We start from the raw sequence: 20,139 nt of genomic DNA, 5'->3' as shown, positions 1-20,139 counted from the left end.
TGCATGAGATTTTTATTGTGTTTTTTTAAAGTTATCTTGAACAGAAACTCTAAAAATTTATCACCTATAACACTATTACAGCATGCACTATCACTATTACAGCATCTCTTATTTTTTTCATCTCCAACAGACACCATATTTTCTACCTTACATTACTCTCATTCTCCCTCCGGACCCACACGCATACACTATGAACAGTATTGCGGGAGCTGTTTTCTAACTGTAAATTTACCGTGTCCCTCATCTATTCCGCTTTACTTTAGCAAAGAAAAATATGGTTTGCAGCTTGTGTTAGAGATAATTTGTTGGCTGAGATCGAACCCTATTCTACTATAGCACTCGAAAAGATAAAAATACCGTCTCTAATGGGGATGATCTAATTAGAGTGCTTGATGGTGGCCTCTTAAGTAATTTGGAATGAATAATGAAGAAAATAGCAACCGTATCGAGCGCACGTAGCGAGGTGAGGGTGATCGGACAACACAATCTCGACATTTGGCTGCAATGAAGCCTATTGGAATTAAACCGATAGGTCAGGAGCGAGTCTCCAGAACTGTTTAAGAGTTCAGGATAAAATCCTGCGACTTCCTGCGAAATTCGTGCCTAATTGCCTATTGCCCTCCGTTGGATTTTCAAAGTTTTCTTCACCGACACCCATTTCGATCCTCCCCCTCCTCCCCGAGTACTCCGCCATTCCCGATCGACGGCGGAAACCGCGGCCTCGGCGCCGCCCTCCACATTCACCGACCTCTCTCCAACCGCTGCCTCCTGATCGCCCTCGCAGGACACTGGCACGGGCCCCTCGGACCTTCTCTTCCCCCGTCGCCACCGGCCGCCGATCCTTCCAGAGAGGTACTCCGCTTACTTGCGTTACTTCCGTGCTGCGTGCATCTGGCTTTGTAGTCTTCACCGCGCACGCGCCTGCCCACGAGGTGTTCGTCGTTACGCCTCCAAGACCCGAGAGACGATCCGTATTCCGTAGCATAATCGAGGTGTCCTCCCTGCCTCGGGTCGCTTGCTCCTCCTTCTCGTCGCGTGGCGCTCCTGGCATCCGATTCCATCACCCCGCACGCACGCGCCGCTGTTCCCCGTGGAGTGGGGGTCGCAAAGCGAGCTCGGCAGGCAAACGCAAAAGCGGCGGCGGTCGCCTCGCCGCGTCGCTACCTGCTGTCCTGATATATGCTTCCCTTCCGTCCCAAGCTGTCGTGTTGTCTCGCCACCTTGGTAGCTAGTTAGGTAGGGAAGGAAACGACCGCTTACCTTACGCGCCTTTCTTTCCCTTCCCTTCCTACCGGCTCCTTTGACTTCTTGGCAGCCACCGGCTAGCTGGGCGACGCCTCTCTGAGCGGAACGGGCTTTTGGGTCGGATGAGATGAGGAGGCGCTGCGGGTGGCTCTCGTCTCTCTGCCAACCTCGCCGGGGTGGCCGCGCGGCTGGCGCGCTCCCGCAACCAGATCCACCATGTCCCGAGCCCGAGCCCAAGGTATCACTGTGGTTGCTTCAATAGGTCTTTGACTCTTGAACCAAACTATCTAGGCTTGCTTTGGTTCCGTCCATTGTTGATTTGATGTCCAATGAACACAGATTCAGGTTGTGCATAGTGCGATTGGTAGGAAATGGGACCAGTAAAGCGTAGCTTGTACAGATTCTTCCTTAGCTTGCTCCTTGCCTTCAGAGTAGACATAACAGTGGTCATCTTGTCAATATCAATACTAGTAAAATTTCGTACGTTCCAAATGCAACCCATTGGGAGATTATTTGTGGGACACATGTTTGAGACTCCAGTAAAGTGAATAAAGCTCATACAAAAATGGCATTTGAGAAGATTCAGGGAAACGAAAAGGTTCAGTACCTAGTTGTTTGCAGATCCATCCTTAACTAATTCAGAAATCAGTAACCAAGTCCATTGGTTTAATTAAAATACATGCTGGCCGTGTCAGCTATTGCTTCAAGCACCACAAGTGTCCTTCCTCACCAAACACATAGCCTGTTATGAGAAATTGATGGTGTCAAGGGCTCAGACTTATCTTTCACTTAATGATAGGAAGCTTAGTTACTTCATTTTGTTGGTTATAAGGTATAGCATTAAAAGTTAACACAAGCCAAAATGGACCAAACCATATGTCAGAAATAAGAGGCATGCCCATGACCATGTTGCGTCATCATTGCCCATTTCCATTAGTTATCTCTGCTATGACAGGCTAAGAAAAACCATGCAAATTACAATCAAGCACGTGGGAAGAAGTGTCATGCTAAAGATAAAAATGGCTTCAAAAGAAATCTTTGTGGAAAGCAAACGGAAGGAAATATTGTGTGGCTTGTTAGGAATAGATATTATTCCCGTTCCCCTGATTTTTGCTAAAAAAATTGGGACTTTTTGAGTAAATGTGATTTCTGTAGCCTCAAGTTTTATATATTGTATAAATATATATGTATACTAGATTATTACCCAACCATGGTTTCCTGTTTCACATCCATTGTCATGACACTGGACATGCGAAAATTTGTTTTCTATGCATTGTTGACCAGGGAATAGAGGAGCACTGTGCTTCTGACAAAGTTGTCATGGAGAACGTTCTATCAAACAATGATTTTTCTGAAGGTCTACATTTGTGGCTCCCGAATAGCTGCCATGCATTTGTGGCTGTTGAAGGATCAGGTTACCATCACGGTGTAAGGCCACATTCAGGGTCAAATTATGCTGTTCTTACTCATCGCACACAGAGTTGGCAGGGGCTTGAGCAGGAAATAACAGAAAATATCGCTCTTGGTACTGAGTACATCGTTGCTGCCTATGTCCGAGTTCACGGGGAACTACATGAACCTGTTGGAATTCAGGCCACTCTAAAGCTTGAGGGTGACAGTTCTTCTACCAACTACGTTTCCATTGCAAGGTATTTCGACCAGAAGGTACTGTTTGGTTTCTTCTATAATATTACATCAGCATCATGGGTTTATCAGTCAGTTGCTTGACCAGGATTTTGGCCTCACAAGAACGCTGGGAAAAGTTGGAAGGTTCATTTGATTTAACAACTCTACCAAGACGTTTAGTGTTCTACCTTGAAGGCCCCCCTCCTGGTGTGGACTTGCTCATAGATTCAGTGACCATCTCGTACAAGGTATTATGTTGGATCTCTTGCTTGCAATCATGTATCAGAACCAATGTTTAATTAGTAACTGGATTCATGCTTCATATTATGGTTTAGTGACATGTCAATATGTCTACAACACATTGCTGACTGGTCCTAGAAAAGGAAGAATTATCGCCTTCTACAACTATATGCTGGAATCCTACAATCATAGAACTATTGTCAACATAGTCAAGAAGATAGCTTGTATTTTATTTTTTGTTAAATGTCTCCATCGATTAGTGGCAGCTAGTTATATGATGCCAATTTGATTAATTTGATTATCTGCCTTATATTTTTATTAACTACTCTATTTTCCTTAGAAAACAGAGAGGGTGACATCTTCATTGATTAGCGGAACAGAAAACATCATTTCAAATTATAATTTTTCTGAAGGCCTTCATCCGTGGAATCCTATCTGCTGCCATGCATATGTGGCATCACAATGGTCTGGTTCTCTTGATGGTATTAGAGGGGACTCAGGGGAGAACTATGCTATTGTTTCAAAGAGAACAGAACACTGGCAAGGTCTTGAACAAGATATTACAGACAGAGTGTCTACGGATACTGCTTATGCAGTTTCTGCCTTTGTTAGAGTTGATGGGAGTGTCCAAGGGCAAGTTGAAGTCAAAGGAACCCTTAGGTTGCAAAATCCAGATGGATCAACACATTATAATCCTGTTGGAAGGTACTGTGCATAAAATTGTTCAACATCCAAATTATTTCCGCACTACCATTAATTGATGAATAGAACTTGATGCAACAGTGTGTTAGCCTCAAAACAGAAGTGGGAGAAGTTGGAAGGCTCCTTTTCTTTGACAAACAAGCCAAAACATGTTGTATTTTATCTGGAAGGGCCTCCTGCTGGTGTGGATCTTATCATTGATTCTGTTACTATTACTTGCTCCAGGCATAAACAGTCAAAAGTGAGTTCTTATATGTTTCTTGTAACCTTCTACAATTTGAATCAGTGTCTTGTTATGCACTTGTATATTTTTCAGAAGTCTACTGAAAAAACTAATTAGAACTTACTGAAAGTTAGCGGAGTACTGAAATTCTTTCTGGCAACTACTGAAATTCTGAGTGCTTTGGGTGTAGAATAGCGCTACCGTAGAATAGTAGGCACATAGCTCGTTAGCAAGACAGGGAGTTACGTATAGTATATATATAGTATATATATTGTATATCTATAGTATGTATATATTGTATATCTATTTTGCATGTACGCGAAGCGTACCTGCAGAATGCGCACAAGCCACGCGCGCTTGACCGAGCAACCAACCAGGCTCTGATGCGCACACCAGCCCCACCTACTCCAACCCATCTACCCCTCAGGCCCACTGGATGACCGAGCACATTCCCACCTTGTGTGCAGTGATTGTGACCAGTTGCAACTACGTGTATAGAGGGGTTACAACTATAAGTATAGAAGTGATTGCAACTACCTGTTGCAACTATAGGCATAGAGTGGTTACAACTATACTCATAGTGAGATTGCAATATACATATCTAGACTGACTGATTGTAACTAATTGTGATTATGTTGTAATCGGTAATGTTGTAACTATATTGTTCAGTATATTGTAATTAGAGTGTCTACTATATTGTAACTAGTCCACACTCGATCATGCATGTCGTAACTAGATTGTCTATCATGTTGTAACTATATTGTTCAACATGTTGTAATTGTAGTATAACACAAAGCGCAACTGGATAACTTACATGGACGTACCTCCGTTACGATCCTAAAACTTCATCAAAATATATCTTTCTTGGATTTTATTTTCTTAAGTACATCTTTTTCTAACAATATCCTTCAAACGGATCAGCAATTCGACCTATGGTTTAGAAGATATGTCATTTTAAAGAATGAGATCACTAAAAGATTCTTTGTATGCAAGTTTGTCTGGTAGGTGGGATGGTCGATGACGTGACACAAGCTGGTTTGCTTGCTCCTTCGTTTTGTGCATTCAGGTGGTACAGGGCATGTGCCTGCACCCGGCTTGTGCGCAGCGTGAGTTTGCTATGCACGTATGCGTATTTTAGACTCACTATGTGTGTATATACCGTATATCTATTATGTGCCTAGACGCATTGTAGTTTATTGTTCTGTCACCCTGCAATTACGATCCAAAAAGCAGTATAGTTGCGACTCACATGATAGGTCAGTTATTACAAACATATATGCCCGTAACTCGGTACCTCATTTAGTCATAATTATGCAATTTTTTGTCATGTGATCACAACTGGGTCACCTCTACGCACACCCTCAGTTACGATCTAAAAAACAGTATTGTTGCTATCGTAACTGATTTTTTTTTGTCATGTGATCGTAACTCAACTATCTATGCTATCGTAACTGACTATTTTCTTAGTCGTAACTGTGATCGCAACTGGGCCACCTCTGCGCACACCCCAGTTACGATCCAAAAAGCAGTATAGATACTATTGTAACTGGCTTTTTTGTCATGTGATCGTAACTCAACTATCTGTGCTGTTGTAACTAACTATTTTCTTAGTCATAACTAGGGGTGGCGCAGCAGTAAACTACAATGCTTCTCGTAATTATACACTTTTTATCATGTGATCATAACTCACCTATATGTGCCGTCGCAACTGACTAGTTTCTTAGTCGTAACTGGGGTGGTGCAAAGGTGGGTGTAGCAACTGAGGGTGGCACAACGTAGTTCACTGTTGCGCCTAGGCGCAGAATATATATATATATATACGGGAGCGCTATTCTACACCTCGAGTCCAACCGAGCACATCTGACCGAACCAACCATGTGTCCCCCGCGTACCCAAGCCACGCGTGCTCCAGCAGCTCGCAGCTCGCCTAGCTGCCCTAGCGTGCACCACGTGGACACGTGGCCTGACCGGCCTGGTGCACCACGTTAGGAAGGAGGAGAGAATGGGAAGGGGTTCACGTGAAAAAGGTCAGTGCATCCTATCTAGCTTATCTTGCATTATCACATTGTACATGAACGAGAAGTGACAGGGAAAGGAAAGCAACAAAAGAAGTGGCGCGTGAGTAATAAATTGTGCATGCACGCCTCTCATTCCATCATCGTCAGTAATTCTCATGGTGTCAGTAGTTCTCAATTGTGAAAAAAAGTTCAGTAGTCCTTAATGTATTCACTAGTTTAAAGTAGTTCTAGGTTAGTTAATAGTCCTTAGGTATTCAGTAGTTATAGGTTAGTTAGTGGTCGAGTATTCAGTAGTTTTAGGTTAGTCAGTAGTTAGGTATTCAGTGTTCAGTAGTTTTCGGTCAGTTGTGAAAAACTGTTCAATTGTTCTCGCGTGTTCAGTAGTTTTTGGTTTAGTCAGTAGTCAGGTATTTAGTGGTTTTAGTAGTTCTAGGTTAGTCAGTAGTTAGGTAGCTGGGCTGCTGGCACGCTGCCACGTGTGGACACGTGGAGTGCGTGGGCTGGGCGGCTAATGCTGGCGCGGTAGCACACGGCTAACCTAGAACGTTCATATATATATATGGTAACGTTCAATTATAGCCCTTTTTCTGATGTGTTCATTCATGCTCTTCATGTCATAAAAGAATCTTACATGAACTGTACCTATGTTTTCTGATTAATGTGTCCTTTTGAAGGAAGTAAAAGTACCAAGTGGAGTTGAGACTATAATTAAGAATCCTCACTTCGAAGACGGGTTAAAAAATTGGTCAGGCAGAGGATGCAATATCTGCAGACATGAGTTCAGTGCATATGGTAACGTTCAGCCCTTAAATGGCAGCTATTTTGCTTCAGCAACTGGACGTGTCCACAATTGGAATGGCATTCAGCAAGAAATCACTGGCAGGGTGCAGAGAAAAGTTCTGTATGAGATCAGTTCTGCTGTCCGAATATTTGGGAATGCCAGTGATACTGAAGTTCGTGCTACTTTGTGGGTGCAAGAATATGGTCGTGAGCGATATGTATGCCTTGCCAAGTAAGTATGTTGATTTCATTTGTCGACAATGTTTTTCTTTTAGGAGCCAATGATATAATCGCCTTACTATATTTCTCTTTAACCAAAGAATCCAGGCTTCTGATAAGCAATGGACATATTTGAAAGGAAAGTTCCTCCTTCACGCACCCTTTTCCAAAGCTGTTCTTTTTATAGAGGGGCCTCCTGCAGGAATTGACATTCTTCTAGATGGTCTTGTCTTATCTCCAGCAAGAAAGCTCCAGGCTGCACCATGCCCAAAATTTGAGGTTGGTAGCTAATTGCTTCATACAGTTGCTATACCAAGAGTGTTCGCTTGTTCAAATGACTCTGACTCATGAGAAGTGTGCAAAATCCTTATTTTCATAACTTTTATCTGTCATGATACTGTATAAAAACTTATAATGTCCTACTTATCCAAGAATATTTACTTCATATTGCAGAACATCGTGTATGATGCTAATGTAATACATAATAGTGCTTTCACTCGTGGGCTTGCTGGCTGGAGTCCCATGGGTTCTTGTCGATTGAGTATCCAGACTGAAGCACCCCATATGCTATCTTCTATCTTGAAGGACCCTTCAACTCAGCAACATATAAGCGGCCGTTATATCCTTGCCACAAATCGCACAGATGTGTGGATGGGACCTTCTCAGGTAATAACTGACAAGCTAAGGTTGCATGTCATTTACAGAGTATCTGCTTGGGTACGAGCCGGCTCTGGAGGACATGGACGTTACCATGTAAATGTTTGTCTTGCTGTGGATAACCAATGGGTTAATGGTGGGCAAGTGGAAGCTGATGGGGATCAATGGTATGAAATCAAAGGAGCATTCAAGCTTGAAAAGCAGCCATCCAAAGTTACTGCATATGTTCAGGGCCCTCCTCCAGGTGTTGATCTCAGAGTCATGGGCCTTCAAATATATCCGGTTGACAGAAAAACACGTTTTGAGTATCTGAAGGAGAAAACAGACAAGGTAAACTTCACCAATGCATTTCATGTTTCAGATGAGAGTTCTTTTCCTCAAATTCAGAATTGGACTTCAACATTTCATGTGTGGCTGTGCATCACCCAATCGTTGTTTTAACAATAGTGATTTTTTGCTTTGTTAAATTAGAGTGTAAATTTCACATAATTGCAGAAAACCTTGAATTCTCACCACAAAATTTAATAATATGTCTTGGCCAGTAGCAATTGATGGCAGTTTTATAGTCGTAAAGTTTCACAAAACCCCATCATAACCAAATAATGTCTTACCCGTCCTTTTCTTTTCCTCGAACCAGTAGGAGAGCTGCCTGTCATTATATTAAGAAGGAATAAAGGGTTTTACACAAACTGAAAAAGAAGAAAGCGAGAGGGAGGAGAGAGCAGAGCCCAAACCACCACCTAGGACCTACGTGGTCCAGAATGCTATAGAAACTAGACGCACCACGTAAAACATGAGAATAGCCAAAGGCCGAGCATCAAACAAGAAGCTCAGCTAGCCCCTTTGCGCCTGCCCTTGACCAGAGAGTGGCCTCATCCCAAATTGTGCGCTCAAGACGTAGCACATCTGGTGTCGCTCCCTCGAACACGTAGCCATTTCGCTGCTTCCAAATCATCCAAGCCGCAAGGATCACCAACGAATTGAAACCCCATCTGTGCTCCGTGGGCACCAAAGCCCCCATGCGTCGCCACCACTCATTGAAATTTTCATCCAACTGTTGAGGAGCTACATGAGGGAGTCCAACCTTGTTGAGGATGTTGAACGACACCTAACGTGAGAAGACACAAGAGGTGAGCAAGTGTTGCACCGTCTCGTCATCCTGATCACACAGCGAGCATCGGGCTGGGTGAGGCAGACTCGACGAGCGAGGCGGTTAGCTGCCCAACAGCGGTTTTGAATTGCCAACCAAAGAAAAAATTTGCACCGAAGCGACGCCCAAGACTTCCAAAGACGCTTCCACGGTTCAAAGCCAACGCTGCCCAAGAAAAACCTTTTGTAGGCGGGTTGGGCCGAGTATTGACCAGAGGTCACGGGCGTCCTTGAGTAAAAATCCTCCACATCAGCCTGCAGAACTAGATCCTCCACCAGGTCCCAAACCTGCAAGTACTCGACGATGGCCTGAGTAGAAAGGGTGCCTTTTATGTCCCTAATCCAGTGGCGATCCAGCAACACCTCGACCACCAAGCACCGGTTGAGAGCTTGCTTACTGACCAACGCCACTAGATTGGGAGCCATCTTCTTCAAAGAGCGTCCATGAAGCCACCGATCAGCCCAAAACAATGTGCTGCCCATTACCCACACGAGACAATGGAAATCGAGAACATGGTCGTTACATTGTTGCTGACTTGTAGCATGAATGATGTCCATGGCTTATTTGGTTGGGTTTTCTGTAACCACAACCATCTCATTCTGAGAGCCCAAGATAACACATCAAGATTATGAATACCCAAGCCTCCAATATCAATAGGCTGACAAACCTTGCCCCAAGCGACCGCGCAATAACCTCCATTGACGTTAGCCTTTCCCTTCCATAAGAAAGCGCGTCGGGACTTGTCAATTGCCTTGATTGCCCACCTCGGAATGTCCATGGCAATAAGTTAATAAATGGGGATGGCCATCAAGACAGCGTGCACCAGGATCAGCCGCCCTGTGGGAAGCAACAACGCTGCCTTCCAACCTGGCAGCTTATCCGCAATTTTGTCCAAGAGTGGCAACAGCTGTGCTTTAGTCAATCTCCCCAACGAAAGTGGCAGCCCTAGATAGGTACAAGGGAATTCCTTCACAGCACATGGAAGGGAGGATTGAATCACGGCCAATTCATCTCCCTGGCATTGAATTGGAGATACATAACATTTTTGAAAATTGGTCTTCAAACCTGAAGCATCCCCGAACAACTCAATAATAGACTTAATAATCTCCGGATCAGCCCCAAGCGGCCTTAAGAACAAAATGATATCGTCAGCATATAGTGATACCCGACGACTCAGCGAACGACGTGCCAAAGGATGCAACAGTCCTTCCTTGCTAGAGCGGTTAATAAGCGTGTTTAGCGCATCCATCATGGGAATGAAAAGCATAGGGGATAGGGGGTCTCCCTACCGTAGCCCCCGCAGATGCCTAATAGCTTCACCGGGTTCTCCATTCAGTAACAACCATGTAGAGGCTGTCGACAAGAGACTACAGATGATGTTGCGCCACTTCGCTCCGAACCCCAAATGGGTGAGGATTTCAAGAAGGAAGGGCCAACCAATCGAGTCAAACGCCTTAGAAATATCCAGTTTCAATAAAATCCTTGGCTCCATTTGTTGGTAAAGGAATCGCTCTGTTTGTTGTACAAGAAGAAAATTATCTTGTATGTAGCGACCGTGCATAAAGGCACTTTGATTTGTCGACACCAACGAAGGCAATCGAGGTGCGAGACGGTTGGCCAAAATCTTTGCAACCAATTTTGCGAAGCTATGCATCAAGCTTATTGGCCGATAGTCGCGAACCTAGATAGCATCAACATTTTTTGGAATCAGCGTGAGGAATGCAGAATTGAGAAGCCCCAACTTCCTACTGTCACCACCGTGAACAGCATGCAACGCGGCCATGAGGTCTTGATGAATAAAAGCCCAGCAGCTGCGGTAAAAACGTCCCGTGAAGCCATTGGGGCCGGGGGCCTTATCCTGGGGCAAATGTTTAATTGTCTCCCACACTTCTTCCGTAAAGGGGGCGTCAAGAGCAGCTAGATGTAGGGCTTGAAGGTCCAACGAACAAGAACAAAAGAACGATCAACCATCGATCCCAACAGCTGCGAATAAAAATCGTAGACGGCCTCTTGCTTATTCGACTGACTTGTGAAAATCCTGTATTCAACTTGCAGCTTACTAATAAATTTTTTTCTCTTCTGGTGACTAGCATGAAGGTGAAAGAATGACTTATTCGCATCCCCTTGAGCCAATCCAACTGCGAACTGAGACGGGCAATAGTTCTTTCAAGCGACGCCAAGGCAAGAAAGCGTTTTTTTTTAGATTGCGGCGCAGCCACGCTTCCTCCTCCGATAGCTGCCGTGTGTCCTGGGCAATCTCCAATCTGTGTACCAGTTCCTTAGCCATAGCAAGCTGCTGTTTGATATTACCAACTTTACGTTGCCCCCAACTCTAGAGTCCTTTGGTCAGCCTGCCTAGCTTGGTTGGAAAGCACTCCGTGGCCCTGCACGAGACACAGGAGCCGCCCAGGCCTGCTGCACCGTGGCCTCGAAGCCATCAAGATGAGTCCAAAAACTCTCAAAATGGAATTGGCGTTTGCCCTTTGGGTTGTCCCTTAGCCCAAGAATCAATGGACAGTGATCTGAAATGCCTGAAGCTGTGCTGCCCCCCCCCCCCTCCCAATCCGTGGTGCAAAACATTCTGTCAAGCTTGGCCAAAGTTGGACAGGTACGCTCATTAGACCATGTGAACTTGCGGACAACAAGTGCTATTTCTTTCAACTCCACTTCATTTAGCAACCTGCGGAAGCGCCCCATCATAGCTCGATCGACATTCGCATTGTTTTTATCCTCCAAACGATAAATTAAGTTAAAATCACCCACAACGGCCCATGGACCAGCACACTGCGCTCGAATAGACCGGAGTTCATCTAGGAACAAAACCTTCTCGGAGTCCGGCTGAGGGCCATAGACTCCCGTGAGCCACCAAAGCTGACCATCGGGTTCTTGAAAATGTACAGAGATAGAATAAGAATCTGAGCGGGTCGTCACCATCCGACAAACAACACTCCTCCAAGCTATAAGACTTCCTCCTCTGGAGCTTGATCCCGGCAAAGCATGCCAGCCATCAAAATCAGCACCCAACAACGAGATAAGTCTATGGCGGGATAAGTTAGCCATCTTGGTCTCCTGAAAACAAACAATATCGGCCTTTATTGGAGCAACGACCTCCCGAACCGAATCACACCGCACAGCCTTGTTCAGACCGCGGACGTTCCACACTAGAATCTTTGAGGTAGACATTGGGAAGAAGATAAAAAAAACAACCAGGGTACAGCACCCAAAAATCAGCTCTGGACCATGAAGTCCTCTGGGGCACCCAGCTGTCCACCCTCGGGAACAGACCAGCCAAAGATTGCAGCCAGCGCTACGATGTGCGCTCACCACAGGGGCTTGGAGAAAAGCTTGGTGTACTCGTCTTGAGCCGCTTGGTCAATCACAGAATGATCCGGCACGGCGTTCAGATTACCGGTCCTTTAATCTGCTTGATTTGTTGATCCGCTCTGTCCATGAAGGTGGGGTTTTATGGAACCTTTTGACCATAACCTAAAGTTAAGTGCCATTAGGTAAGAAATTTGGAGTTTTGTGTAGCCTTAAATCATGAAACCTAGGGTTAAGTACCTCTAGCAAAAAAAGCGAAGGTGTTCTGGCTTTCTGCAACTAAACTCCATTTTTTTGTGAAATTTACTCTAGCTTAACTTTCTGCATTTTGCTGACAGGTAAGGAAGCGTGAAATTGTTCTGAAGTTCCAAGGATCAAATGCAGTGAATCTTTTAGGTTCGTCTGTGAGGATACAACAGACTGAGAACAGCTTTGCATTTGGATCATGCATATCGAGAAGCAACATTGAGAATGAGGATCTTGCTGATTTTTTTGTGAAGAACTTCAATTGGGGCGTATTTGAGAATGAATTGAAATGGTACCATACAGAAGCAGAACAAGGAAGACTAAATTATAAAGATTCTGATGAGTTGCTTGAATTTTGCCAGAAACATAATATACAGGTTCGTGGTCACTGCTTATTCTGGGAAGTGGAAGATGCTGTCCAACCTTGGGTTCGATCATTGCAAGGCCACCACTTGATGGCTGCCATCCAAAATCGTTTGCAAAGTCTATTGTCAAGATACAAAGGTCGGTTCAGACATCATGATGTAAACAATGAAATGCTTCATGGGTCTTTCTATCAGGATAGACTGGGAAGGGACATTAGAGCTTACATGTTCAGAGAAGCACACAAGCTTGATCCTTCCGCTGTCCTGTTTGTGAATGATTATAATGTCGAAGACGGATGTGACATGAAATCCACCCCTGAGAGGTTCATTGAGCAGATTGTCGATCTCCAGGAACGGGGTGCCCCAGTTGGTGGGATTGGTGTGCAAGGTCATATCAGCCATCCAGTGGGAGAAATCATTTGCGATTCCCTGGACAAGCTCGCCATACTGGGTCTCCCTATTTGGATCACCGAGTTGGATGTGACAGCAGAGAATGAACACATACGAGCTGATGATCTAGAGGTGTTCCTCCGCGAAGCATTTGCGCATCCTGCGGTGGAAGGCATCATCCTCTGGGGGTTCTGGGAGATGTTTATGTTTCGAGAGCACGCTCACCTGGTCGACGCTGATGGAACAATCAATGAGGCTGGCAAACGGTATCTTGCTCTCAAACAAGAGTGGTTGACCCGTATGAATGGCAACGTTGATCAACAGGGGGAGTTCAAGTTCAGAGGCTACCATGGTTCGTACACGGTGGAAGTAGACACGCCTTCAGGAAAGGTAGCTAGATCCTTTGTTGTTGACAAGGATAGCCCGGTTCAGGTGTTCACTCTTAACGTTTAGCTTGCATAAGCGAAGTGTGCCGTGTACTCCACTTGAGGCACTGAGATGTATCATTTGGACTCCGAGAATTTCCTATCTGATGCTGAACCTTCAGTGTATAGAAAATGAATGTCAAAATGTCTGTAATTTTGCACGACTTTCTTTTTTTGTGCGTGATCATGTTGTAAAAAATTGCATTTTCAGATTTATTTTAATTTAATTTTTGATGTAACATCAACAAGAACATATGTATATAATCGATATTGACTAGGTTCGACTAGCTACGACGTGTCTTGATTAGATTCGACTATCACTCAAATAGGGTTCGATTAGCTTTGATGAGTCTTAACAAGATAGTCGAATAGGATTTCGACTAACCCTAAAGAGTCTCGACTAGTTACTGGAGCAGGATTTTGACCAATTCCAAACAATCTTGACTAGATGCTCGAGTAGGATTTCGATTAAGTATCTAATATAGATTGTAATGTACGTATTCGATGGTGATGTGAGATGTAGAGGCTCTTGTGATGTCGAAGCAGTAGAAGATGATGAATATGATAAAGTAGTCAAAGTAGATCGTGATGATACAGAGGAAGCTGATCGTGAGCAACCGCGACGAGCGCTTTCGAAAAACCTTATTCGTCCTCTCTCGATTCAGAATCCCAAGAGTAGGTTCCAAAGACCAGCTCTCTCGTTTGTCGGTGCACGTTGGCGCAGCGGGATGGAGTAGACTATGTGCGACAACACAGCAGAGAGAAATTGAAAAAACCCTAATTACGTATATACGTCTCTTCTTTATGGCAACATCTGGCAGATAGAGAGGGAGGATCCAATTATGCACCACGATCAGGCTCTTAACCTACACAGTTTTCATATATTCATCTATTTGTCCATGCAGAAAAAAGAATAAAATTACAAAAGGATGCCACATTTGCGTAAGCAAGTGGACTCAATTTCGGCAGACCATTCACGCAGATATCGTGCACCCACGCCCTCAGCCACGACTCGGAGAGGCGAGCGCGTGTTTAACTAGTTCTCTCTGTCCTGCATGCTAAGTAGATAAATGAGAGAATCTCTTTGAAGTTAATTTTCTTTCACCTTTACTAGCAAGCTGGGACTAAAAAATTACACATCTATCTTCACATGATTGGATCTTTGAGTTTTATTTGAAATTACACAAATATAATAGGTCAAACCCATATATTCTAACTGATCATGTATTAGTTGTTTCCACTATGCACTGGACAAATATGCCCTCAAAATTAATCTATGAAAAATAAATCCCAATAGCTCAGAAATTGGAACAGCTGTGCTGGATTTGAGTTACAAGTGAAACTTGGAGAGGCAAACTCCATTTTTGTCTTAAGAGCACGGAAGTAGAGATGGATGAAATAGACAACTGTGGTGGGTTCGGGCTGCTAAAACCTTGTAATCGAATGGATTACTTTCGCCAGAGGTAAATATGTAACATCTAGCAAGAACAACTGGTCAACGAAAAGCAGCTCATCCAAAAACTCTGAAAGTCATAGTCACTCAACCGCATGAATGTTCAACCTGACTAGGCATGGCGAGGTGAAAAGGTGCAGAGGCCGTTTCATAGTGACACCTCACTTTTTTAATCTTGTTTTGGCATTTCTCTTAAGCTTTTGAAATGTATGACAAAACTTTTACCAGTGATTTCCTTTGGCAAACGATTCGTTAAGGAATATGCTCTCCTCCTTCAAACAAGAAACCCACAAAGGAGTGAAAGTTCATGTTGTGAAACATGATCGGCTGTTAGTATCTCTCTCTTAAACGCTTTAACACAGGCCGATAACTGAAGTAGAAAAAGAACAAAAAGTTACAATAAGATGTCTCCTCTTATATATAAATAGGTGAAAAAAATTCTCTGTCTGTGAGAGGTATGAGTAGTCAAAATATCCCATCTAAAATAGGAGTAGGACTCTTGTCATATTCCAATAAGATTCTACGGTGAAATGAGCAATGAGCAAAACATCGAACACCAAAGGTCGATGCCTCTTGAGTTGGCGCGTTTTGGTGCCTCTCAGGCTGTTCCGGCCTTTCTTCTTCGATGGCTAGCGATTTTGCTATGGCCGATGATTAGTCTATAATTATAGAATTCCAATTAAAAAAGAATGGGAAATTTTTATATAAACAAGCAACCGTGTAGAAACAACCAATATCGTCTATCCAATTTCTATCCAAAGGCTACGATTAATCTCTTGATTTACTAAAACTTCCTTGCAGCTATGAAATATCGAGAAATACCATCTGACATTCTGAATCCTGATTCTATCTACCGAGCCACGTGGCACCCTTGCGCCTCCAGCCTGGAGCGCCGACGTGGAGCCGTGACACGCTGGACCCTGAAGGATCGTCGATTACGACGAGGAAACAGAACAGGACTCCATCTAGCGCCGGAGGCTCAACGTGCGCGGCTCCTCCGCTCAAATCGCCGTCGCCCGTTCACCGCGCGGCTGCCCCTGCGGGAGATCCGCCTAGCCGCCTGCGCCCCGGGGGGCCAGGGACTTCGTGGAGGCAGCTAATCTTCTTTAAGGGGTACGTGGTCCGCATCCCATCCCGCGAGCCCGATAGAGGCGCCTCCCCGCCGCAAAATTGCGCCTCGTTAGTTGTGCGTCGTCTCCGATCGTGCTCCTGCATCTGTGTTCCGCAAACTTGCAAGAAAGCTCGTTCTCAAAATTGCTCCGACTACGCTCGTTTCCTTTTCTTCAAAATTGAAATATGTCAATTTCTAATGAATGCCAGTTATGCTTTGGCTCGGCCTGGTTCGTTAGCCTGATAGTAAAATTGATTCTAAACTGTAAATAGGATGATGCTATAGGTCAATTTTGAGCGAAGCTCCTTAAAACATTGATTAGCTCAATATCCAGGTCATCATTAGGACGCAATGCACATGGAAATTTCTTATGATTGAGTTGAATGGTGCCCATATGTTATTCGGTGTGTGAGCTCATAGCACCAATGCTTGTATATTGTGTTAGGCTCCTACTGAGTTCTCAATTTCTCCTGGCAATTATAAAAGAATCCTTAACTGTCTTGTGATAATTTGATGGTATACATTCCTTCTGTTTCAATGATGTCTGGTTGGTCGGCTATTCCTTATTGATTGAACCTCGAGGCTATTCATGTAGATGTCGTCTCTGATGTTGTTGTGATTTGAAATCTTCAAAATTAGTGTAGAGCTACAGTTTTTCAAGTGACACTTGCTTCTATCCATAGTCTTTCTGCTGACAGCGATATAATTTCAGGGAAGTGGTAACAATGGAAGAGGTCCAAAACTGTGTGGTCAAGCTGGTTAGTACTTTGCAGAAATATAAATATTCTCAAGTGAATTATGACTTGGTGAAATAAACGCTTGGATCTGATTGATACTACTTTCACTTGATAGCGGAGCAATCCTAAGCGGCACAGGGATAAAGTGTATGTTGGCTGTGGGGCTGGATTTGGAGGAGACAGTCCAATGGCTGCTCTGAAATTACTGGAGCAAGTCAAGGAGCTTAACTACATAGTGCTTCATTGTTGAGCGAACTCTTGCAGATCGCTACCAAATTATGGTGTCTGGAGGGAAAGGATATGATCCCCGAGGTAAACTTTTTGAGAAGTATTGCTACTTATGCAATTCATTGAATTTTTGCTCAGTGGAGGTGAATTATGTCGTGTCGCCATTCGCAAAATAAAAATAAAAATCTTTGGTCCTGTTTGGATTGAGATTTGACATAAATGAGTTTGGCCTGCAGCGTCCCTGATAGCCGCTTGCACGTTGTTTGGTTGCCTGCCTTATCTGCTGCCAGTCTCTAATGCACTCTGCTCAGGCCTAGGCTCACATAAGTGGTCGCCTGGCTCAGGTAGCTCACTCATGCCCAGTAATCACTATGCGTATTGTCCTTGGCTCATGTGATTAAATGCTTATTGGCCTCAACGTCGATATATGATTTTTTCTTTTTACTTGTTCATAGAATTTGTTTGGCCTGTGAGGAAAAAAGGGTGCGGATAGATCTCTGTGTGTGAGTTATGGAAAGGATAAAATTATTTATGATATTAATGCTATTTATTTCTTAAGTCACATATATTATTGGTTCAAGGGCTTCCCCCCGCTGGGCTGCTACTGAATATTGGATTTGTTTAGATACACAATATTTCTTTTTGGACATTTTGAGAATAGTATATTTTCCCACTAACACTACAATATTAAAAACTTTGACGAGATGGGGTACGGTAAACCCACAGTTTATAAAAATATTATGCCAATCTGTATAGTCTTTTCGGAGCTCTAGAAAACTATAAAACTGAGTCCAGGCGGTACCTCACTGCCTGCGTCCTACGCGTGTTTTTTTATTTTTATTTCCGAATCTTTTTAAAATCAATGTATTAAAAATAAACACTCTACCAACTAAAATTTTAAAATCGAACCTTTTGGCCACGCCATGACGCTAAGTGGATTGCCACAAAAGGGCCATGGGATGCTAGTAGTGGTGTGGAAGCCTATGTAGCTATGCCATGGCCTGCATGCCATGAGATTTAGTGTGACAAAAGGTTTTTATTTTAGAAATATAGCGAGGTAAGGTTTATTTTTAATATATCAGTTAAAAACGTTTAATAAATAGGAAATTTTCATGCGTTGGGCTGTACATTGATCTCGAAAGTCCGTATATATGCACGTCCTTCCGAAGCTTAAAGGCCTATGTCACGCCCTCATTTTATTGCAAAATGGACCAGAATTAAGCACTGCAGCGCAGTTGGCTTCAAGCCTTACTACAACCAGAGGTTTACAAAGAAACAAAACGGAGCAAAGTTTTCCAATTTAAGAGATAACAGTTGTCCAAATTGCTATAAACTTGATTGAAAAACATCAAGATGTTTCATTCTATCATCTTCAAATCTTGGATCATGATTAACCTATTGTTCTCACATTCAGGCATGGGTCTTCATGTGCAGGTCCAGGGTTCCAATATAAACCCTCCAGCTTGATCAGTTCTAAATTCGAGCACAGTATTCCAGTTTTCAGTAAGGTCACACTGCAAGTTCTGGAAACAACCATCATTCCTTAGTTTCCAGAGCACCCACAAGTCAGCAGTACTGAAGATATTCACAACAGCAAGTTTCTTAGGACTTCTACCTATCGCTCTACCTGGAAGGCTGGAATACGTGAAATGGCATGCCACGTTGCTGAGCAACAAACACCATTGAAAAACTGAAACTGGACCGATTCTTTTTGCAAAATGAGCATTCATGTTTTTTTTTCACCTTCTGTCTCTTGCTCAAGTTGCTCTAGCTAGTTAGAAATTTGTTCTTAGACAACAGCCAAAGGAAAATGTGAATTCTGAGGGGAACCTGAATTTACCAAATGGAGGGTACATAAACAGGCAATAATTCCTCTAAAATTCACTATTCTGTAGAAAGGAGAACTATAAATGCCAGAAGAAGTAAATTTGCCAAATTAAACACTCCTCATCCTGATTAATCTGTATTGTTTGTGCGATCTGAATTACTTCCAACCATTGCTGCATTAATCTATCACTAACACATCTTAAAATGCACGTTTTAGCTCTGCATCGTCCTCTAACTCTGCTACGGTAGCAGTTTTCTCATTAACAGTTGCGTAAAGGTCCCAAAAAAAAGATAGCTAGGCTGCTATTACCAACACAGTTATCTTCCCACATCCTAACCTTTCTACCATTTCTTATGTGCTAAATATAATACCGATCACAGCTGCCTTACATACCCACAGCACCCGTTACCAAAACAGGAGGCTTGATTTGCAGGACAGGTAAAAATATTAATTTGGATCACAAGGTTTGTACTTGTGGTACCTTGTGGTAAAAAATATCTTTTCACATTTTGTTCCAGCCATGGTTGTATCTCCTAATCCAAGATTTAAGTAGGCAATTGTTTAGGTCTTTAATTTTAGGGACACCTGGTTCTCCAAACTCCTTTCACGCAGATACTTCTCAAGTTGCTCTAGGTAGCACCGGTACGGATACGTGTATCGGTACCGGACCGATATGGATACGAGGATATGTCATTTTCCAGAAAACCCAATACGCGGATACATTTTACTATTTTTTTAAAAAAATAGTAATAAGTTACTCCCATGTTTAACTAGCTAATATCTAATAGATCGGCGCGAGGCAGCAGCATGGGCTTCACCGTCATCCTCATGCCGTTGGGGTTGGGCAAGTGGGCGAAGGAGGCTGCTTCGACGACAGCGGCAGCCCCAAACGCTATTTCGCAGCCATCACCCCCACAGTGCTACCTACCGCCGCAGCCCGCACACGGTCACGGATGGTCAAAAATCAGAAGAACAGGGAGGGAAAGAAAGTAGGAGGAAAAGGGGGAGCCGGGGAGGAGAGGAACTCACTACCGGTAGGTGGCAGAGGGCGTTGCCGCCGGCGCTGCGGGCGTGGTGGTGACGGGCGAGAGGGAGGCGTGGGAGATGCGGCTGGGAGATGCGACTGGGCCAGTCTGGGTTTGGTCGTATCCTAAATGTATTCCACAAGTATCCAA

At 43.8% G+C, this 20,139-nt stretch overlaps 1 protein-coding gene and 1 long non-coding RNA gene across 5 annotated transcripts; both read left to right on the top strand.

Annotated features, from left to right (window-relative positions):
* The first annotated feature begins 569 nt into the window (after positions 1-569).
* On the top strand, positions 570-13,894 carry LOC133892432 (endo-1,4-beta-xylanase 1-like). 3 transcript variants are annotated; one of them, XM_062333201.1, is made up of 10 exons: positions 767-852; positions 1,316-1,483; positions 2,530-2,894; positions 2,978-3,119; positions 3,452-3,816; positions 3,895-4,054; positions 6,729-7,066; positions 7,155-7,332; positions 7,507-8,040; positions 12,520-13,894. In XM_062333201.1, exons 2-10 carry the CDS (start codon positions 1,373-1,375, stop codon positions 13,633-13,635), a joined length of 3,309 nt encoding a protein of 1,102 aa, XP_062189185.1. In that variant the 5' UTR covers positions 767-852; positions 1,316-1,372; the 3' UTR covers positions 13,636-13,894. The 3 variants fall into 3 exon arrangements, with proteins under 3 accessions (XP_062189187.1, XP_062189185.1, XP_062189184.1); XM_062333203.1 differs by lacking the exon at positions 1,316-1,483 and having other exon boundaries at positions 570-852; XM_062333200.1 differs by lacking the exon at positions 767-852 and having other exon boundaries at positions 889-1,483.
* A 2,057-nt stretch (positions 13,895-15,951) lies between these two features.
* Positions 15,952-19,067, top strand: LOC133893239 (uncharacterized). Of its 2 annotated transcripts, none has more exons than XR_009904458.1 (5): positions 15,952-16,173; positions 16,884-16,929; positions 17,024-17,220; positions 17,373-17,480; positions 18,551-19,067. It is a non-coding gene; the product is annotated as an uncharacterized LOC133893239 (long non-coding RNA). The 2 variants fall into 2 exon arrangements; XR_009904457.1 differs by having other exon boundaries at positions 15,956-16,173; positions 18,571-19,067.
* Positions 19,068-20,139: the final 1,072 nt, after the last annotated feature.

Source organism: Phragmites australis, chromosome 15 (assembly GCF_958298935.1).
Source record: "Phragmites australis chromosome 15, lpPhrAust1.1, whole genome shotgun sequence".
Classification (NCBI taxonomy): domain Eukaryota; kingdom Viridiplantae; phylum Streptophyta; class Magnoliopsida; order Poales; family Poaceae; genus Phragmites; species Phragmites australis.
This window is presented reverse-complemented; position numbering and strand designations above follow the sequence as displayed.